Source organism: Cricetulus griseus, chromosome 4, assembly GCF_003668045.3.
Source record: "Cricetulus griseus strain 17A/GY chromosome 4, alternate assembly CriGri-PICRH-1.0, whole genome shotgun sequence".
Taxonomy (NCBI): domain Eukaryota; kingdom Metazoa; phylum Chordata; class Mammalia; order Rodentia; family Cricetidae; genus Cricetulus; species Cricetulus griseus.
In genome coordinates, this window is record NC_048597.1 from 174991163 (window position 1) to 175012235 (window position 21073).

The 21073-nt window shown below is 40.2% G+C and overlaps 1 protein-coding gene across 1 annotated transcript in view; it reads right to left on the minus strand.

The window, feature by feature from the left end:
* Nucleotides 1-21073, minus strand: part of Iqch (IQ motif containing H) — a 184022-nt gene that overhangs the window by 55547 nt on the left and 107402 nt on the right. The window contains exons 15-17 of the mRNA XM_027414782.2: nt 18954-19145; nt 8402-8522; nt 3414-3700 (exon numbers count right to left, since the gene is read on the minus strand). Of these exons, the coding sequence (XP_027270583.1) occupies nt 3414-3700; nt 8402-8522; nt 18954-19145 (600 nt within the window). The remainder of the gene's footprint in view (nt 1-3413; nt 3701-8401; nt 8523-18953; nt 19146-21073) is intronic.

The window sequence follows — 21073 nt, forward strand, 5'->3', positions numbered from 1 at the left end:
ATATTTGCTTCCATATATATATATATATATGGTGGTTTTTTGAGACAGAGTTTCTCTGTAGCTTTAGAGCTTGTCACTTGCTCTGTAGACCAGGCTGGCCTTGAAATCATAGAGATCTGCCTACCTCTGCCTCCTGAGTGCTAGGATTAAAGGCGTGTACCACCAACACCCGGCTTCAAAAGTCAACTTAATTAAAATTATTTGCTGGTATAGGAAACAAGTATTATGAAAATATCATTAAAACAAATAATTTTCTGGACTGAAAATTTACTTGGCCATTAAGAAAGCTAATCTGTTAATTTTACAGCCGAGGGAATGGAAGACCAGGGGAAAATGATAAGTCCAGAGTAATACAACAGATACTAATTAAATTTAACTATTTGAATTAAAGTGTGATGACAAATATCACAGAAATAGCACAGATGGCTGGCCCTGGTGTCTGAGTCCATGAAGTATGGTGAGAGCACACATTTGGTGAGTGAAGAAAATGGCAGAAGTGCTTGGGAGATTGGATAAATTCAATCAAATGACTACACTGAGCAAGTGAAATATACTGAGGCTGAAGAGACTCAGTTCCTTACTGCTGGGGAAAACATTTATCCTTATTTTTAAATCTGGAAAAAGTGAAGTCCAGAAATAATTTTGAGGCATTAGAATACTATTGAAGATATTTGCAGGAATTAATATAGTTTAATATATGTTCTGATAGATTTATAAATAGTTACATATATATGTGTGTGTGTGTGTATGTCTCTGTGTGTGTGTGTGTGTGTGTATGTGAGAGAGAGAGAGAGAGAGAGAGAGAGAGGACACAAATGACAATCTGAGAGGAAGTATTTGCAGCATGTAGATCAAAGAATGAGTTCTTTTATACATAAAAAGCTTCTACAAATAAATATTTTCATGATAACTCAGTTTAAAGGGGACAAAAACTATGACCAGACAATTATTTTATGACCATTCAATTAAGTGGAAATAAGTAGATGGGCTGACAAACATGAGAAGCTGTTCATTATCAGTAATAAATACTGATTAAAATGAAATAATGCTAAACAAGCAAGAATTGCGATGCTGAGAATATGTCTGCCTCCTGGGTGGTATCATGGGGAGGCCAATCAGAATATCAGAGTGCTATTTCAGGTGATATCACTTGCAAAACTGCTGGAGAATATGCCTGCATTTGTAAGTTAAACACAGAAAACATACTTCCTTTGCTAATATAGAGATACCCTTTGGGTAGTCACTGGGAACATATCAGCACCTGTGACCATATATTCAAATATTATTAAGGGACAAACAATCAATAATACAATAAAATCTTGGGTTTATATAGGTCCATTCCATTCATTTAAATGATGTTTGAGCATCGACTTTATGTTGACTCACCCAACAGATGTTTACTGAACACCTATTTGTGTTGACCCAATACAGAGATATTGCTTAGCAAATAATGGGGAGCACAAGGAGACATGGGGAGACAGATAATCAGACGATCACATAAACAGGTTTAAATTGCCACTGAGATAAGTGATAGGAGAAGTATGGTAGATAAGAATATGAGAACCAAACAGGGAATTTGACATTGCCAGGGAAACCAGGGAGGGCTTCAAGAAAGTATGGTCTGTACTGAAATATTATGGGTAGGAAGAGGGGTTAACTTGGTTATTTTTTTTAAAAGGGGTGGGGGGTAAAAAGCCAAGGGGTAGGGACTGGTTCATGTCTGTAACCTCAGTGTTTAGGATGCCAAGACAGGAGGATCAAGTTTGAAGGCAGCCTGGAACTACATAGTGAGACCCTGGCAAGAGCATTTCAGGCTGAAGCAGCATATTTCTGGCAGAGTGTGGTATAATGAACAAGAGAGATGGGGGAAGTTGTGTGGGTGGACTCAATAAAACAAAAGAGAGATCTGAGATGAGAGAGGGCTGGTCAAATGCACAGGACTGGTGTGGGATAGATCTTCTCAGAAGCCCATGTAGGTAGTAAGCCCAGGAAGAATCAAGCGTTGTGTTTGGAGGAGATACCTCTCCTGTGTGCAAGTCTTTCTATATCAAACTCAAATAAGAACTATCAGTGGGCTGTGCCCATAGTTTCATCTTCTCTACCACCCCAGGAACCTCAGACTTTCTCCTTCTTCCTAGGACATGCATGTGAAGGTACAGTCTCCTCCTACCCTCTTCCCTGCCACTCTAGTCTTTCACCAGGGAAGTTTCTGAATGCCTTTCAGTTTGTCCTTTTCTCTGTCTTGTGAGTCTGGGAACAGAATGTTCACATGGAAGCAAACGGAAAATGGTTACTGAACAAACCCCAAACTGCCCAAAACATAAACTCTTGCTTTTAAACCATAACCTGACTCAAATAGCAAAGATAAAACTGAACAATGAATATACCTTATTTACACTACAGTGCTTGATGCTAGAGGATATGGGAAGGTGGGAAACTGCAAAGCCATTTCAACCTTCAGCCAGAAGTCTAGGCACTCACTATGAAAAGCAGAGGAACCAAACATTAAACAAGTGAGTCCTGTGAAGTAGTAAATTTACACGTTATCTTTCTAGGGGGAAAGAAAGCATAGAGAAAAAGCTAGGGGAAAAAGCTTTAAAATTATTTACAGAAAATAAAACATGCAGAGCCCAAGAATATCATGCATGTAATATTGAATAAATAAAAGCAATTATAGAATATATATGTATATGTACAATCTCTAAGATACTTAAAAACATATAGAATGGAACTATATATTATTTCTGGCGCCTTCATGTACTATAAAAGTATAAAGATGTGTAAAATTATCAACCCACTAAATTTAAGATGGAAGTCCCCACCTATCCACAAGGAGGAGGAAGAGCTACATGTTCGGCAAGGGGTACCCCAACTGGAGGTGCTGCTGATGTCACTTTATCTTTTAAATGGAAAGAGGGAATTTGATATTGATTGCACGGTTACTTAGACCTTTTTGTTTCTGAAATATACCCCAATACATGATTTAAAGAAAAAATTGATAATCTGAGTTGTTAATGAACTATTGGCAAGAAAAAAAGAACAGATACAAGTTCTTAACTCATTTCTGGTTATTCATTTTTCTACTAAAGAACACATTTTAGATAGGTTCAGTCCCTGAACAGTGTAAAATAGTTTCCCAATAAGATATAATCATAGCAATAATGGACAGAAATGAGAGGCCCAACTAACAACTGGGTTGGATAAGTTTCAGTCATTTAAACTTCTACTGCGCATGAATGATAGAACTTTGACAATATTTATAGACAGAAATCCTTAAGTCAGCATAGATGGCACAGATGTAGATTTAAAGTCAGCTCACCAGAACACAGTGAATACTGGATGCTCCATGAAACTATCTGCTGCATGGGTGTGGAGAGCATTTTAGTGTCACATATGCCAACTGTTCAACTTACCTGCTGCTCTAAGGTGTTTGGGTCAATAAAAGTCACCAGATCTATAGAAAAGTAACCAATCACATCTTTCTTTTTGCAGGCATTTCCAATTTGGAGACACAAAGAACAGAGAACTTGGGGATCCACTGAGGTCTGAGGCATGGTGGTACCAGAAGAAATAAAGGGGCCTTCAGCATGATACTGGTCCCCCATTGACAGCACTCTGATTTCTCCATCAGGCTCTATCAACATGTCTACGGTGAGGTTGGTGACACTGTCTGCAGGTGGGTATGCTTCAATCACGCCACCTGGTTGGAAAACCATGGAGTAGATGAAAGAACATAGTCAAGGGAGTGACCCACTTGCAGGCAGAAGAAATGGTCTATGTTGGCAGGGGAATTTGGACTCAGATCTTGCACTTGTTATCTTGGGAAACTGGACAAGTAGTTTCAATCTTTGACTTGCTTCTCCTTATTTATAAAATGGGGGCATAATATCTATGTCACTGAGCTGTTACAAAGTTTGAAAAATTGTGTCTTTGGTATTTAGCCTGATATATGATATACTTGACATATGGGAAGGCTCAATGAACCATAGTCTTGATTATGATCATAATTACAAACACCTTATAGATGTCCTACTTAGAACTACTCATTACATTAATGAAGAATCCAAAGATTATGATCAAATCCCTCAGAGGCAGTTAACTGTCCACTGTCCGCTATTTGTATCCTAATAACCAGTGTGCTCTTTCTTCCTAGCATTATTGCTTTTCTAAGGTTTGACATGTGTGAGCTTTTAATAGACATAGAAAATGCTGGCCATCATGCTGCTCATAGTAATCCTGTAGAAAGCCAAACATAGGAACTGGGGAGATGGTCCAGTTGTAAAGTGCTTGCCACAAAAGCATTGTGGAGGACTTGAGTTTAAATCTCAGCACCCATGTAAAAACTAGGTGTGACAGGGATGGGGCTAGGCCCTATCCCAAAGGATATGACAGACTCTGATGACCCCCCCATGGAAGGCCTCGCCCTCCCTGGGGAGCAAAAAGGATATGTGCTAGGTAGGGTTTTAGTTGGGGGTGCTGTTAGGGGAGGAGGGGAGGGAGGGGGAACTGGGATTGTCATGTAAAACAATCTTGTTTCTAATTCAAATAAAAAAATCTGAAGGAAAAAAAAAACTAGGTGGGCTGACATATACCTATAACACAGTACTAGAGAGTCAGAGAGGAAAATCCTTGAGGTTTATTGGCTAGCTCATGTAATTGAACCAGTAAGTCAAACATTTTGTGAGAGACCCTGTCTCAAAAGTAAGGTGGAAAACAATCAAGGAAGACACTCAACATCAACCTCTGGCCTCACACCCATGCACATTCACCCCTGTACATGCGGGTACACACACACACACATACATGAACAAGTACCAGGACTTGATGCTTTTGCTAAGTAATAGTTGGGCAGTGATTTATGTCCATCTCTACAAACCACACTTGAAGCAGTGTCATTATAGTTAACCTCTGAGATTTTTAGCAGTTCTCAAAGGCAGTCGTATAGGAGAAGTTTCACTCAATGTCTATGACTTTGATTGGGTTGGGGGTAGCCTTAATGGATGCTAAATTTCAGAAGGAAAATGATTTTTTTCGTGCGGGTGCATATTTGATCTCTACTTTGTCTGCTGGGTTTGTTCAAGATGCTCTTCAAATGAGGTCTGCTATAGTGTGTGTAACAACTGAATGCCAGTTGTTGGGGATTTAATAAGAAGAATTTAACCAAACCAAACCAAACAAACAAACAAACAAGCCAGTGACTCTCTATGGTTCAGTTAACTTGGTGCTTTGGCTGTCACTTGTGATAATGTGTCAGTATCTTTTATGATTTGCAAAATCACTTTGGATGCCATAAGAGTTTTAAATGAGAAGTATCCACCATAGGCTTACATAGTTGAATAGTTGGGCTGTGTTGGTGGAGCTGTTTGGGGGTTGTGGAGCCTTGCTGGAGAGAGGACATCACTGGGGCAGGCTTTAGGAGTTTATAGACTTGTCCTACTTTCACTTGATCTCCCAGTTTCCTATTCTGGCAGCCTGCTGCCATTCTTCTGTCACTATTATTGACTCTCTCTCTGGAAGCAGAAGCCAAAATAAACTCTTTCTTTCGTAAGGCATTTTTGGCCATCACAGCAACAAAAGTAACCAATGCAGATGCATTGTTTCAAACTTGCTTAGTTGTATTGTCTAATCAGGTAGTCTTTTTCCAAAAGCAATTAATTTTTTCCAAAAACTTATTGTCTTCTATATAAATCTATGATAGTGTAGAAATCAAATCTGTAGCACATTTTGTGGCCATGAAGCTCACTCAAGAGAATAGAAATGGGATAAAACAGGCAATGGTAGAAGCTGGTGAGAGATGGTAACCTTAGAGTCAAGAATATGGGGAGATGTCCTTCTCAAGCCAGAAAATACACAAGGCCTCCTGCATGGACTGGGTCCAGACCCACATAGAACCTTCAAAACTGCATTCTCTATGACAGTGGTCTCAACCTTCCCAACGCTGCGACCCTTTAATGCAGTTCCTCATGTTGTGGCAATCCCCAACCATAAAATTATTTTCATCGCTACTTCATAATTGTAAATTTGCTACTGTTATAAATTATAATGTGATACCTGATATGCAGGGTATCTGATACCTCTATGAAAGGGCTGTTTGAATCCAGATGGGTCAAGACCCACAGGTTGAGAAACACTGACTTTTTTTGTTTGTTTGTTTGTTTGTTTGGTTGGTTTTTCGAGACAGGGTTTCTCTGTGGCTTTGGAGGCTGTCCTGGAACTAGCTCTTGTAGACCAGGGTGGTCTCAAACTCACAGAGATTCGCCTGCCTCTGCCTCCCGAGTGCTGGGACTAAAGGCGTGCGCCACCACCGCCCAGTTGAGAAACACTGACTTATAAGACCCATATTTTATAATGTTCTAAAATTATAGGGTCTAATTGTGTTATTACTTATCTGGAATGTTATTTTTTTCCCCACATCTCGGAGCCTCTGTTTCTTCCTCTGTGAAACTGGGTTAACAAAGCCTTTTCTGCTTCTTATCCAGTGTTTACAGCATGACTGAGGAGGAGGGAGGGAGATGAACAGGAGGGGGAAAGTGAAGCCTTCGCTTAACTCAGGTGAGATAGATCTAGGAACTCACCTAAGAAGAAGTGGTCTAGAGCAGTGGTTCTTATCCTGTGGGTTGTGACCCCCTTGAGAGTTAAACAACCCTTTCACAGGGGTCACATATCAGATATACTGCATATCAGATATTTACATTATGATTCATAACTGTAGCAAAATTACAATTATGAAGTAGCAATGAAAATAATTTTATGGTTGGGTATCTACAACATGAGGAACTGTATTTAAGGAGTCCAGCATTAGGGAGGTTGAGAACCACTGCTTTACAGGAAGCACCTTCAGGCTGACCTTGGCTGTATGTAAGCTTCCTAATACTTTGTCTAAGATGGACCTGGAGAACCTAATGATTTTCCCTCTTAACTTAAATCCCTTCTTCTAAACCTGCTTATTTGCTAGTGGAAGACACTATGTTTCTTCCAATTCCAAATGGAGCTGACTTTCTTCTTACTTTCTCTTTTCTGCCCATGCATACATGCGGAAATTTGTTTATTCATACATTTATAGAGATGAGAGGACCTCAAAGGTACCCTAACACACACACACACACACACACACACACACACACACACACACACACACACACCCCAAATCCCCCCCCCCCGCATTCCTGTTAGATGGCTGACATCCAACCTCTTATTTAAATAATTCATTAATAAGGCATCTGCCACACTCTGTCCAGCCAATGTATTCAATAGCCAACAGGCCTGTCCTTTCTGACAAACCCCTTTCATACATAGGGCTGAGTCATGCTCCTGATGAATAGACCATTGGCTCTAGCCAAGACTCCTGCAGAAACATGGAGATAGACTTTTATGGGCTCTTCTATGTGTTGGCAGATTATTTGGTGTGATCTAATCTTTTGTTCCTTGGGCCCCCTGTGCTTCAAATAAGGGTGATAGCAGTACCCATCGTAAGATTGATAGGAGGATGAAGTTAGCTAATGTTCGTCTACTTAGGATGATGTTGGCATATAACACATACCTTGTGCTCAGGGTATCTCATCACTGTGCTGATGCCATTGTTGTGTTGTCATTATAATATCATAGCATTATCAGTTTATCGTTATACATTGGGGCCCAGTGTACTATTATCATTATTATCACTTGACAGCATCAAGTAAATATGTTAAGCAGATTATGTGTGCCTTACACTGCAACCTCCTAGAGAGGGAAAGACTTTGCCTAGATATGTCCTTGTGTGGTACCCCAGAGACCTCTGGGACTGCAGATAAGCTTCGTTCTGTACATCCCCTCATTCATCATTGACTTCCCAATGTCATTATAAAATGAGGATGAGGAAGGAGAAGAACATAAAAAGAATGGAGGCTGATTTTATTCCTAGTCTGTAGAGGATTCTGGTTTGAAAATGTCACCTTTCTGAGCTAGGCCATTTCTGCCTTCCTAGAAAATGGGAGAGGAAACTAGACTTGGTAAAGGCCTTTGTTCATTAGTCTGTGATAGAAACATTCCTATTTCTATCCCTGAATTTTCCCAGCAGCCATGTGCAGTAAGTAACCAAGGAAACTGGGTCTCTGAGGATTGTCCGAGGTCACATGTGGTTCACATGGAGAGCCTCCACTCAAGACAAGTCTGGTCTAAGAAATGTCCAGAGTCCTGAGTTCTGCATGGCACGCATGGCATGATCAGCTCTTATTTACTTAAGAGGCTGGGTGCACGATAAATATTAGGCAGTGCTTGAGAAAGAACAAAGACAGCAGCAGAAATGTTTTCTAAACCAACATAGGCTGATGCAGAGTACTTGAATTGGCCCTGGCTTGACCCAGAACTAGAACCTAAGCTTGTACACTCTGATCCTCAGTAGAAACTTTACAGTCTTATTTACCTTGAGTGAGAAACGTTTGGAGGAATTTCATCCACGTCGGGAACTGTTTCTCATTGACTGGCTGTACGTGCTGTGCTAAAATGCCCGCCAGCTCCTCGGAGATCTTCAGCAGAGCTGGCTCCTGCAGAAACAAATTAAATAGAACCACAAGCAATTTTACTACAGAAATGAAAACTGCTTGTGGAGTGATTAAAAACCAGGCCTCCAACAGGCAAAAAAAATGTGGTTACTGTTTACCCAGAGCCAGAAAGCCATTTTGAGATTGTTCTATTTTTCCAGCCATTTCACTTTTCATATTTCAAAGTGGTTCCCCCTCCCTGAAATTGATGCTAATTGTGCACATTGTCTCCAAATGGCACCCTGTGCTGGTCATCAGGAGCCCAGGCTTCACAGACCCACTGCAGCCTGACCTGCAAAGTGTCATCTGCCTCTCCACTCTAAGCCTCAGTTTCTCATTCTGGAAAATGTAGAGCTGAATGGCTTGTCCCTTAGCTCCTTTAGATGAGAATGTTTTTATTCTCTGAATCTAACTGCACTTGAGCCTAGAAGGAACAATGGAGTTGATGAGGTCTTTCTTTGACACTTCTGTCTCTTTCATCTGTGCCCATTCTCTTGGTAGATAACTGGCTTTTTACAGTGTTGATAGGAAAGCCTAAACTCTTGGCTAAAACTGTAAAGGTTAGAGAACATGTTCTAATAGTCAGCCTTAGTCAACCTGAAATCTCTGCAGATCACAGTGTCACCTGTCCAGCTACGTAGCTGGCCCACATCATTAGTGAGATGATCCAAAGACAATAGAGCCTCCCATCAGGAGTGAAAACAGCAGGAAGCACTCAAATCAACAGGAAGTCTATCTTTTTATATAAAAGGTGTGGCTTGCTGTGATAATTCTTTTTCTGTCCTAAGTTACAATGCTCTTACGACTCAGTACAACTTTTCAATGGAAGCCACAGTTCAAACACTACTTGTCAAATGCAGGGCAGGGAAGGGCAGGGTACTGTATACAAGAACTTTTGGTGACCCGTATTCATGTTCTAATGCAGAGCAGAGACACGCAAAGCTCCAGCTTGCCTTGGGGTCCCAGGCAAACTGTGAATCTAAGAGTGAACCCTGAGTGATGTGTGAGGATCAGCTCTAGAAATGGGGCCAGTTGTAATCCTAGAAGTCATCCGAATACTCATTTTTCCAATTTCCTTAACATTAAAAAGTGATTGTCCTCTGTCCTCTGCCATCTCCCAATTCCTTAAAACATCTGATTGATTCTGTTTCAGTGCCCAATGAAAATCCAGAAAAAAAAGGCAAACAACTTAGAGTATGTGATAGGCAGGTCCGAATAATATGAATTGTTTCTAACTACCTGGAAACCCCTGTAGGCTGTGTCATGAGTTAGTCTTAGTAAGTGACTGACATACACAACAAACACACTCAGAAGCAGAGTGCTCTGGCCTCTCCCAATTTCACAGTGCTTTGCCAGCCCAAGGTACAGAGTCCTGCTGGAAAGGATTTAAACCTAGTTGCCACTGATGTGCAACTGTGTTTCTTTGGAGGGGAGAGTGGAATCCCCCTCAATCAGTCTTCCATAGCAAAGAATAGGGACGAACAGTTCCTCAAAGGAAGTGTGGGTATCCTTAACCTGAAAGTGCGGACATATACGCTGTGTAGCCAACAGCAGATATCTATCTTACCATTTTTCCATGTTTAATATCAAATCTGAAGTTGATCTAATCTAATCTGACCAGAGTGTTACAGGCACAGATTCTGGAAGCTAGTCTTAGGAAGAAAGCAGCCTTATGAATTGCTCAAAGGAGAGATGGAAAACTGTGGGTCCTTGATGACATTACTGTTTGGAGCCAGAATAGTCTTTGAATTTCGAGATAGCCATGGCTAGTTTCTTTTTATTTGGAAAGCCATTTGAGTTGAGGTTCTGTTACTTGAAGCTTAAACATTTTAAATGGATACAACAAGTGGGCGGGCCAAAGCATGTCCCCATGCTCTGCAATGGTAGTTTTAAGTCAGTGGCTGCTCTGCTGACCCCACACGGTGATTACTTTGATTTTGCAGTCAGAAGTGAAATTTTTACTCATTCCTTTCCACGAAGATCATTAGGAATGGTCCCTCTTTAGGGTGCAAAAATATGTTGAAAGGATGAAGAACAAAGTGAAAATGTCTCCAGCAAGTCAGAAACTACTTCCCATACCTACTTAAAGTTTAAGGACAGCTTTAACAGTCCATGTTTAATTGCTAATGGAGAATTTAAAAATCAAAAATGCCAAGTTTGCCTTCGATGAGATGGAAAATTATGCTGCAGTAGAAGGTAACATAATGTAAAGCAACCAGCATTACCAAAGCACACAAATGTTTTTGGTATGTAAAATTGCTTTGTAAAATATTTGCTCCATCTGCTAAAAGCAGCAAAGACAATTTTCCCTTGATAGCTAATGGCCCATTTCGGGTGTGTGGCAAGTGATTCGCTGCAGTGGCGGCTCTCATTAAACAGAATGCTGAAAACATGGTATATAATTCCATACTTATGTAGCATTATCCACTCACTGCTTCTTGAGGAGTCTGTCCCTCATTATCTAGGCCTCCACCTTGCACCAACATGCAGGCCTAGTAGTTGATTTGACTTGAGAAGCATTTTGTCCAACTGAGGCACATATGTTGTGCTTCCATTCCAAAGCTCAGCACAACTGTTTGACTGCGACCACAAAACGCTGGAGAAGTTCATTCCCTCTCCACTTTGCAGCATGCAGACTGCTGTTTCCCTTCCCCTCACCACAGGGAGCAATGCTTTTTGTTTGTTTGTATGTTTCTAGGTTCATCCGGTCGCAATGCATGCTGGGAGTTTCAATAGATTAAGATTAAGTACTTCTAGAAATTCTTAATTGAACTTTGCATATACACAAAAGGAGGAAAAAAATTCTCCCTCCCCAAACAAAACTGCCATTATAAAAGCCTGATATAAACTGCCCCCTTTTTCCTGGTGTATCTGTGATTTCTCTCTTTAAAAGAGTTGTTTATATTACACCCCAAATTACTTCAACATCTGCTAAAGGAACGATTAGAAATAAATACAGTGATCCAGGGTGGTTTAAAAGGAGAAGAATATGTTCATGTTTGGGGAATGATACTGAAAAGTAGTTACCGCAGCAAACGACTGGTGATAGACAAATATTCTTACCATTGCAAAATAGTTTTTAAGGAAATTATACTGAACTGTAAGAATGACAACCAGTAAATACATCTGGCTGTTTTAAAGATTATACAATATTTTAAAACAGAAACGATGTCATGTTTAAATCAACCGTAAGTGGAATTAGCCATGACCATTACTACTGGACACAGCTTCTTCCTATCCACATAGAGAAATAAGGCTGGTTGGGAAAACTGTGGCTGCTGCTGAAAGCTCTTTAATTGCAGAGTAAAGACAAAAGGAAATCCACGTGCCCTTTGACTCAGTTCTCCTTTCTTTCTTTTTGCTTTGTTTTGTTTTTCTGTGTAGCCCTGGCTGTCCTGGTACTCGCTTTGTAGACCAGGCTTTGCTTCTCATTCAAGTATGGGGAAAGACTGAGTTCCAGGAATGAAACTGAGATTATCAAGAGACCTTTGTATTTAATTCTATACAAAGGGAGTGGGCAAGCAACATCACTTCTCCATCAAGAGAAGAGCTGGCCCTTTTTAGCTATTTCCGCACATCAGATACAAGGAGTCAGGAAGCTGTAACAGCATTGCAGATTGATTGTTGTCTTTCCACAGACCATGCTCAGGACAAGGCCAGTGAATCCCACAGCGCGAGTCTGTCTTGAGTCTGGTTCAGTCACAGAAAGTCCTAAACTTCTCAAGGGCATCCCAGGCTCACCAAGGGGCACTGAGGACAGATGACCAGAAGCACATGGCACTGTGGCTGTCAGAGAGGAAAAGCTCACTTTGAATCCATTCCAAAGCCTGAGCCTGCTCTGTAGTTTTCACCAGAGCAGACATTTCCAAAAGGACTCCAGAAGGACCTTCCTGGGTGTGAAAACACCACCCGATTCTCCTTCCTCTCATCTTCTGCTTTATTCCTTCTTTCCACGCTGTTATTGTGAAAAACTGGCAGTTAAATTCAATTGATTCAAATTTTTCTGGATCCATATGGCCGCCAACCCTGGAGCTGAAGCGGCGGCAGTGCCTCGCCACTGTTTTCAAGCATTTGCCTCTCCTCCAGTCCCCAGATGGTGGGAGTAACATTTAAACCTCCTTTTCTCTGCCTTGTACAATAGACCTTGGCACCATTTCAACTGTTTACTCCGGTAATTAACAGCTCTGATACCACAACAATTACAACTCCTCCACTCTCCACAATAATGCTATGAATTAGTGAGAGCTAATGGCTGGAAGGTAGAGTGTTTCCAGACTGTGAGATCTGTGCATTTTTAGAATAAAATAAAAGGTACAAACAGCACGCTTGCAGTAGACAATGATTACCTAGTAATTAGTTTACACAAAGCTTCCTATTTAATGGCAAAACGCTGTAATTAACGTGTGACAGAAAATCAAAGGGTACTTTGTAAGCATATGAAAAATTAACACTGCAGGCCCATAGCTTTATGTACTGATTAGAAGCATATTAAATCAATAGGACACACAAGCCAACAGCTTGTATAGCTGATTATTATAGGTCCTCGGAAGGGGTACCCTGGCTTTCATTTAACTGGGGAGGCAATTTTCCTTCTCCTGTCATCATCCTCAGGCACAGAGAAGTACCTCAAATTCAACCCTGGCAGCTCCATGAAAATAACCATTGAACTGGAAGAAAACGTTCTAAGTCATTCTCAGAGCTAAGAAAAAATATGTAAATGATTAAGACTTTCCACTGATCGTGGTGACGTGCTGCTACACTAATTAGAAAATATGCCAAGTGGAACCAGAAAATGAAGCATCCAGACTCAATGTTTTGGTCAGAATAATCTCTACTTTATCAAGCTTCTTTATTCAACATGGAAAAAGCTCTAACGCACACATTGCTTTTCTACTTTCAAATGGTAAGAGCCAGGATGCTAGCAAGGGCTATTCTTTTTTAAAGGCATTCATTGGGAAAATTGTAGCATAGGGACAATTGGATCATCATTCTGAATTTTTGACAGCATCTTGTATAATGATAATTGAAGCATGTAATAGTATTCTTTAAGGCCACAAAAGCCTTCTAAAGAACCTTCTGAATTGCCAAAGAACAACTGATTTAGATTTACTCACTCAGTATTGCTTATCTTATAATACAAATTTAATTAATATCCACAATAAAAAGCAACAAGGTCTTAAACTTTCATATGCTAAGAACATTGCTAGCCAACTCACAGGATCCATTTAATTCCCATCACTACCCCAAGAGACAGGTGTACTGTTATCTGTTTCCAGATAAAGAAATGGTAGCTTAGAGAGCCTGGTAATTTGGTTATGGCTGTTCCCTTGTAAAGCCAACTACCCCTCGGTTACCCTGAGTGTTCACTCAGTAGCTGACTTACCAGCCTCAGCCTGGTAACTCTTCTTCTGCTTAAAGGTGTTTACCATGTAAACCTGAATTATGTCCAAACAATAAGTAAAAGTACAACCGAAAATTTTGGTGGCTTGTAAAAAAAAATGATTTGAGAAGCTTCTGTAAGGCAAAGGACACAGTCAGTAAGACAAAAATGTCAGCCCACAGAATGGGAAAAGATCTTCACCAACCCCACATCTGATAGAGGGCTGATTTCCAAAATATACAAGGAACTCAAGAAGCCAGCCACCAAAACACCAAACAATGAAATTAAAAAGTGGGGTGCAGAACTAAATAGAGAATTCTCAACAGAGGAATCTGAAATGGCTGAAAGACACTTAAGAAAGTGCTCAAAATCCTTGACCATCAGAGAAATACAACTCAAAACAACTCTGAGATACCATCTTACACCGGCCAGAATGGCTAAAATAAAAAACACCAATGACAATCTATGCTGGAGAGGATGTGGAGAAAAAGAAAAACAATGATTTGAATTGCTCATCATGTTTTTAGTGCTGCATCTGATTGTGAAGGTAGGCTATTCAACACTTTTTGATAATCTATAGGTGGACTCAAATGACTATGAAAATGTATTAAATGGAGAAAGTCACCAAGGTGTATATCCCCATGACTGGGAAAAAGGTGATATATAAAATTCTCTTTTGTCAACTATGCACATTAACAGGTATACATGTGGTGAGACAGCTGGGTTTTCCAGGGACTCCTGAGCAGGCCCCTCCCTTCTGCAGCTGAGGTGAGGATACTGACAGCTCTCCTCACCTCCCAGTTTACTGCCTTGTGGAAAAGGGAAGCACTCTAGAGTAGTGACCGTGGTTTGGGGACATCTGTGCTTTAAGGAAGTCTGTGGAAAGTAGAAAATCTGCCAGAGCAGCAGCACCGGCATGAGCCCCGAAAAGCCAGACCTAATGCTGGGAGTAGGGAGGTGTTTCTCTAGGAATTTAAGGAAGTGTTTTCTAGGTGCACTCAGCTCCTTGTTCTGTGCACTCTGCTAGCAGTTTTGGAAGCCGTTAGCACCTTCTTATAAGTAGGCATGTACAACAGGGGCCAGGGCTCTCTTGCTTCATATACAGCATTCTCCTCATGGCTCTTTCTCCTCGAAAAGAAGTAACAGAAGCTTTTGTTTTTGGGTACATAGAAAAACAAAGCTTTTTTCTGGTCCACAATTTGAAAGCAAAACAGAACAAAAAACAGAGAAGAGCTTAAGTTTTCAGATAGGTGAATGGCTTAACATATTAGAATTAATAAAATGGAGCAACATGGAGCTATTAATTGTGATGAATATGAATAAACAGGGTAAATGGCTAGGATCCTATGTTTAATTAGCATATTTACAATTATTGTGGCAATGAGAGATGATACACATTTGAGAATTAATTCAGGAAAATGAGAGCAATGGGAAAGGTGATTTTACACTTTCTTGGTTAGACATATCTTTAATATTGTTCTACTACATTTTAACCTCCCTGAACATTCTGTGGTGGCAAGTCAGTGGCTTTTGAGCTCACCTAATAAAGCCAAACCATGTTCTACATGAGGCACCTAGGTCAGTCACCTGCAGGTGGTTCCCATTACTGCTTGCAAGGCTTCACAGAGGCAGTGGGAGTTGTTCTGAGCTCATTGTGGTGGGCCGGTCTCCTCTGTAATGGTTTGTTCACTGACTTAGTTCTCTAAGAAGATGAAATAATAATTATAGTTTATTTTGCTTTTCTAAGTTTGGGTACCCTGGGTTAGGATCTTCCCTTTGGGTGATGCTTAAATTAATACTAAATGTCTAACACTCTAACACAGTAAAACAAAGTAGTGTACAAGGAAAGGTTAAAAAAAAAAAACTGTTTTTGCTGGCTAGAGAAGTGGCTAAGAGCCCTCACTACTCTCTCGGAGGACCAGTTTGGTTCTCAGAACCCACACGGTGGCTAAAAACTGTGATTCCAGTTCCAGGGTTCCCTCTTCTGCCTTCCACAGACACCAGGTACATACGGTACACAGGGATACACGCAGGCCAAACACCCATATACATCAAATTAAAAAATTACATCTCTAAAAAACATGCTGTTCCTACAAAAGGCCAAATAACAACGTGTATTAGCACTGTTCAAGAGCCAGGTCAGTTTCCTTTCTCCCATTAAGCGGTAAAATAGCAATGTCAAGATCCATATCCCAGACTCTGCAGGACAGTGGAGGTACAACGAAGGGATGTACAGAAAAACCTGAAAAGAATCCAGTTTCACTCTTTACCCAGAGGGACTGCTCCACAGAAAGCTCCTGCCTCAGAGTACTATCACCCGTGACATCACTATCACCATAGCGTCTCAGAATTGAGAGAGGGAAGATTTACCCCTTAACAAAATAGAAAACAGCCACAAGAAAGATGGTAGCACAGAAAGAAGCAGATCTAGGTTTTCCCAGACTGTGTCAGGGGAATATGTCAGGAAGGCTTCTCTCCTACAAGTTTGCCTTTATTTAAGTCTTCATTCTTACTAACTGAAACAAATACCCTGACTCAGAAGCAAGGAATCTTGTATTTGTGCAAGTGGATTCAAAAACCTTAGCAAGCACTGTGTACTCCACAACTGAGCTTACTGGGATCCAGTGAGCAAGGGAAGCTGGTTCCATTATCCAATAGGATGACAAGCAGAGGCTTGTAACCAGTCTCCAAGAAAACACAAAAATTCATGTTTTGCTTCGAGTGTGGCCTTTCTGCTTTTCCAGGGGTTCCTACATCTTGATAATGAAAATTTCAAAGGTGACTATGGCTTTTTAGCATCTGATGACTCCTGTGACTTTGTCCCAAGTCTCAACTGCAACCGGCCAAAGCTCAGTTCACATCAGAGTGGAAAAAGAGGTGATCATCGTTATATATCTATGTCTACGCCGAATCCTACCTACCTCTAAGACTAGTGTCTGCATAAGACTCCAAAGTAGCTCCCACCCCATAAACAGCACTGCTTTCATCTGTCGCCTACGACATACTAATAAAGAAATCATGGCATCGTGTCACAAACTGCTATGCAAATGATGCTATTTGTAAGTATTAACATAATTTAGTGCTTACAGTCATATTCTCATTTCTAATAATTCTCCCAGAATGGAGTCTTTCTCTGGACTCTTAGCCTGCAGGATAGTCTTTCATCAAGAAGCTGAAATTTTTAATAACCTGCCAGCATATGTTTGTATGTGCCAGGCGAGGCTTGATGACACAACATCTTCATTATCAAAAGGAACAGGTCTGCAGACTGTAATAGGACATTAAAACACGCCTGTGCTCGTAAAGTAATGCTTTGGTGTCTAAATGTGCACCGTTACAATGGTCGTCTAGAACAAAGCTAGATGTCAGTCCTAAATTCTCAATAGGTACCTGCAGCTCACCTCCACTCTGAGGAGAGTTTCCCTTTGAGGGCATAAGCTGCCATCAGTCCCTGCAAGAGGGAAGGGAGCTCACAGGAGCTTTACTTTCATTTTCAGCTTTCGCTTCTCATGCTTTATAGCTAAGTATGAGCCCTGCATTATAACAGGGTTTCTGAATAATTATCTCTCCCTCTTAAGTTTTTTTTAAATGATTTAAATAGACCGTTAATTATTTAAGAGTTTCAAATTTAATAACATTAACAACAGTACCAAATGTATTTGGTAACAATTTTAAATGGCATAGTTTAAAATAATTGAAATTAAATAATCTACAGTGAGGTTTCTAACCACAATTCAGCCAAATGTCAGTAGTGTAAATATTTTTAAAACTCAAAAGTCAAACAGTTCATAGTCTAATGTCAGGGGAACTCTTTAAAACATTATTGGTTTGAAATGCTGAGGCCAGTAGACACTATACATACTAGTATTTCAATTCTTTAAAAGTGCTAGACTTTTTCATGGTTTAAACTCAACAGTTTTGCTTCAAGAAGATAAAACCCAGTTCAAAGAGAACATAAGAGAAACCTCCACTGGCCTCAAAATTAAATACATTTTCTTTGCTTTATTTTTTTTTCTAGAAGAGTAATTCACTTTGGTATCCTTTAAATAATATGTAAAGAGCGAGCTATGACAGGTACTGCATTTAGTCCGTTCACTGTTGGAGGGGGAAGAAAGCCCCGAATAGATCATGGGGAGAACCGACCCATTTGTCAAAGGGAACTCTCCCTCCTGACTGTTCTCTAGATTTATTCATCATTTCACTTGCCCAGGAATAATGTGGTTCCCACCAGTGTGCCCCTTCCTTTCTATCACTTGTATCTTGATTCATAGACTTCTGTAGTGGGATGCGCAAAGCAGATGCAAATCACTGCAAGGCCCGCCACTAGGCATGCTGGGGGAAAGGGACCAGGACTTTGCCTGTCAATTTTCTTTTTTCTAGTAGGTCAGGTGGTGTGATAAACAGAAGCTGGAGGTAAGGATACAAAGAGGGACAGTGTTCAGAGATCAGGTTAAACATAAACCATGTACAACTATTAAGCAAAATTGGAACAGACTGAGGTTGTATAATTCATTTCACCCACGTATGTGGAAAGGTTTACATACTTCCACTAATAGCTGACACCCTGAACCTACTACTCAGCTTTTGCTGGAAGTTTTCTTCTGGGGTCTATTTTCTCAGTATCTCACAGGGACTAGTAGTTACACAGTTTCTTTGGAGAGTCTTCAAAAACATGGCTTCTGATAGAACGTTCTTTTACATTACTTACAGTGGCCACCATTTGCTAGTAGAACTCCTCATAATAAAACACAGCTCACTTAAAATCGGCAGACGCACAGGATCTGTTCAGGGCAGATGCTGAGATTTGCAATGCTACCTGAATATGGCTTTTTAGTCATTTTTTAGGTATCATATTCAGTTTGAAGGTGTGAAAAAGATGTTTTGGGCCCCCCAAATGGACATTTAAATGACCCAATAAGTCTGTTCATGTTGTACACTAGGGCTGAGGCCCCAGAAAGGCTCTGCTGATAGGTGACAGAGCTGAGTCTGGGAGAAAGAATCTTATCTCCTAACTGTCCGCAGCTCTGTGGCATAAGTCACCACTGAACACTCACTTGCGCCCACTTCTTTTTCCAGTCTTCATGGCCATATCTGTCACTCTCCTTTAGCACCCACTTGTAGCACTTTAGGTAGGAAGGGATGTCACAAAATGCTGTCCCATTTCCTCCAAATTCTGTGTTCATTTTAAAGACCCAGCGTCGGATTCGTAGGTGATCAGTCACCAACTGGCTCAATTGTTCTATCATCTGTGGGGCAAAGGTACAGAACAACAGTAAAATGCATTTCCTTTCTGTCATAGCAACTTTGAGTGCATCTTTACATAGTCTGTTTATTAGGTTCCCTTTGACTCATTAGAACAAATTCAAGGAATTTTAAGTGATATATGAGATAAAGAAATCACTAGCCAATGGTATAACAGTCATATTTAAAATGCAGTTGTATTTGTGAGAAATTAAAAAAAAAAACATTATAATGTTGACTTGTGAGGAAAAAACCAAAAGAACCTTTAAGCGTCTGTAATAGGACCCTGGTGTTGTTGCCTTTCTTTCTCAGCAGCTTAGGTGTTTCCTTATTGATTCTTCAAATGATTTTTTTAATAATGTCAAGACTACAAAAAACATAATCCTGAAAACTTTGTTGAGCTTTTAAACACTGTAACCTAAAATAAATACTGTAATGTATAAGATATTTTTTCCTCACTAACACACATTTATCTGGCCAGTTGGCTAAATTGCCTTTATTTGTGACATAAATGAATATATTATGGAAAGACAGATAACTGAGATAAAACACTTGCATATCACAATGGGGAGAGTGGACCTGGGAGAACTGGGAAGTGAAGGTGGTCAGGGTACATTATGTGAAATTCTAAAAAAAAATCAAGAAAAATATTATGTTAGAAAAAAGATTATATTTTTAGAATTTAAAAAGAAATAAAAACTTAACAACAAAAACCACTTGTAGAAACAGTCTTCCTGGAAAGTCAGCTGCCCTGCATTTGATATGAAACAAATACTCTCTCAATAACTGGGCTTAAATAGATGAAATTTTAAGGGATCCAAATCCACGCTTTAATTCCAAAATGATAGTAAGAACAATAATGACTAACATTACTGAACACTCAGTAGGAACCAGCCGTTGCCGCATGTATTCTCTACATGAGTTTCCAAATTAATATAATAACCTATGATGAAGGCACCATTAGTGATTCCATTTAATTTAAGTGACTTGTCCATGATCATACAGCACTGAGTGGCAGAGCAAGGCTTCTCTTGGATTGCTTTGACTCCAAACCCTACACTCATTCTCCCTTTATGGGGCTGTGTATTCTAAGCCTGCAGATAGCTGGAGAAGGGTGAAGTGTAGAAACAGGTCAGAGGAGCAGCCCGAGAACCAACTTGCTTCCAAGTCAGTAAGTCGTTTGTGTTGCATTTGAATCAGAAAAAGTCTCTTTAGTCTCTCTAGCTAGTCTCTCTAGTCTATTACAGCTTTGAAGAAAACCAGCTCATTAGAGCACAAAATGACTTTGTTGTCTGCACACCAAGCATTGTGTGTCCTGTATCTACCCATGCTATTCTTGGCTGTGCTGTCCTATACTTGACAGTCATATTCTTATTCTCTATTGTCTTAGTTAGCGTTATCATTGGTGTGATGAAACACCATGACCAAAACAACCTGGGGAGAAAAGGGTTCTGCTTACACTTCCACATCAATGTCTATCATTGAAGGAAGTCAGGATAGGAACTCACACAGGGCAGGAACTGATGCAGAGACCATGGAGGATCCTACCCATGGCTTGTTCCTTATGGTTTTCTCAATCTGATTTCTTACAGAATCCAGGACTGCCAGCACAGGGTGGCCCCACCCACAATGGGCTGGGCCCTCTCCCATCAATCACTAATTAAGAATATGCCTAAGATAACACATAATTCTTCCAGTGGTGTGTCTTCCAGTGGTGTGTCTTCCAGCCCAGTCTTACGGAGATATTTTCTCAATTGAATTGCCTCCACTCAGATGATTATAGCTTGTGTCAAGTTGACATAAAATTATGTAGAACATCTATTCTTTGACTACCAAATAGATTTTTACTTTTTAACTAAAGAGTTTGAAAGCACTGAAGACTAATGGTTCTGCTGAGATCTGAAACTGCAAAATTAAAGTGTTTTTTTTTTAA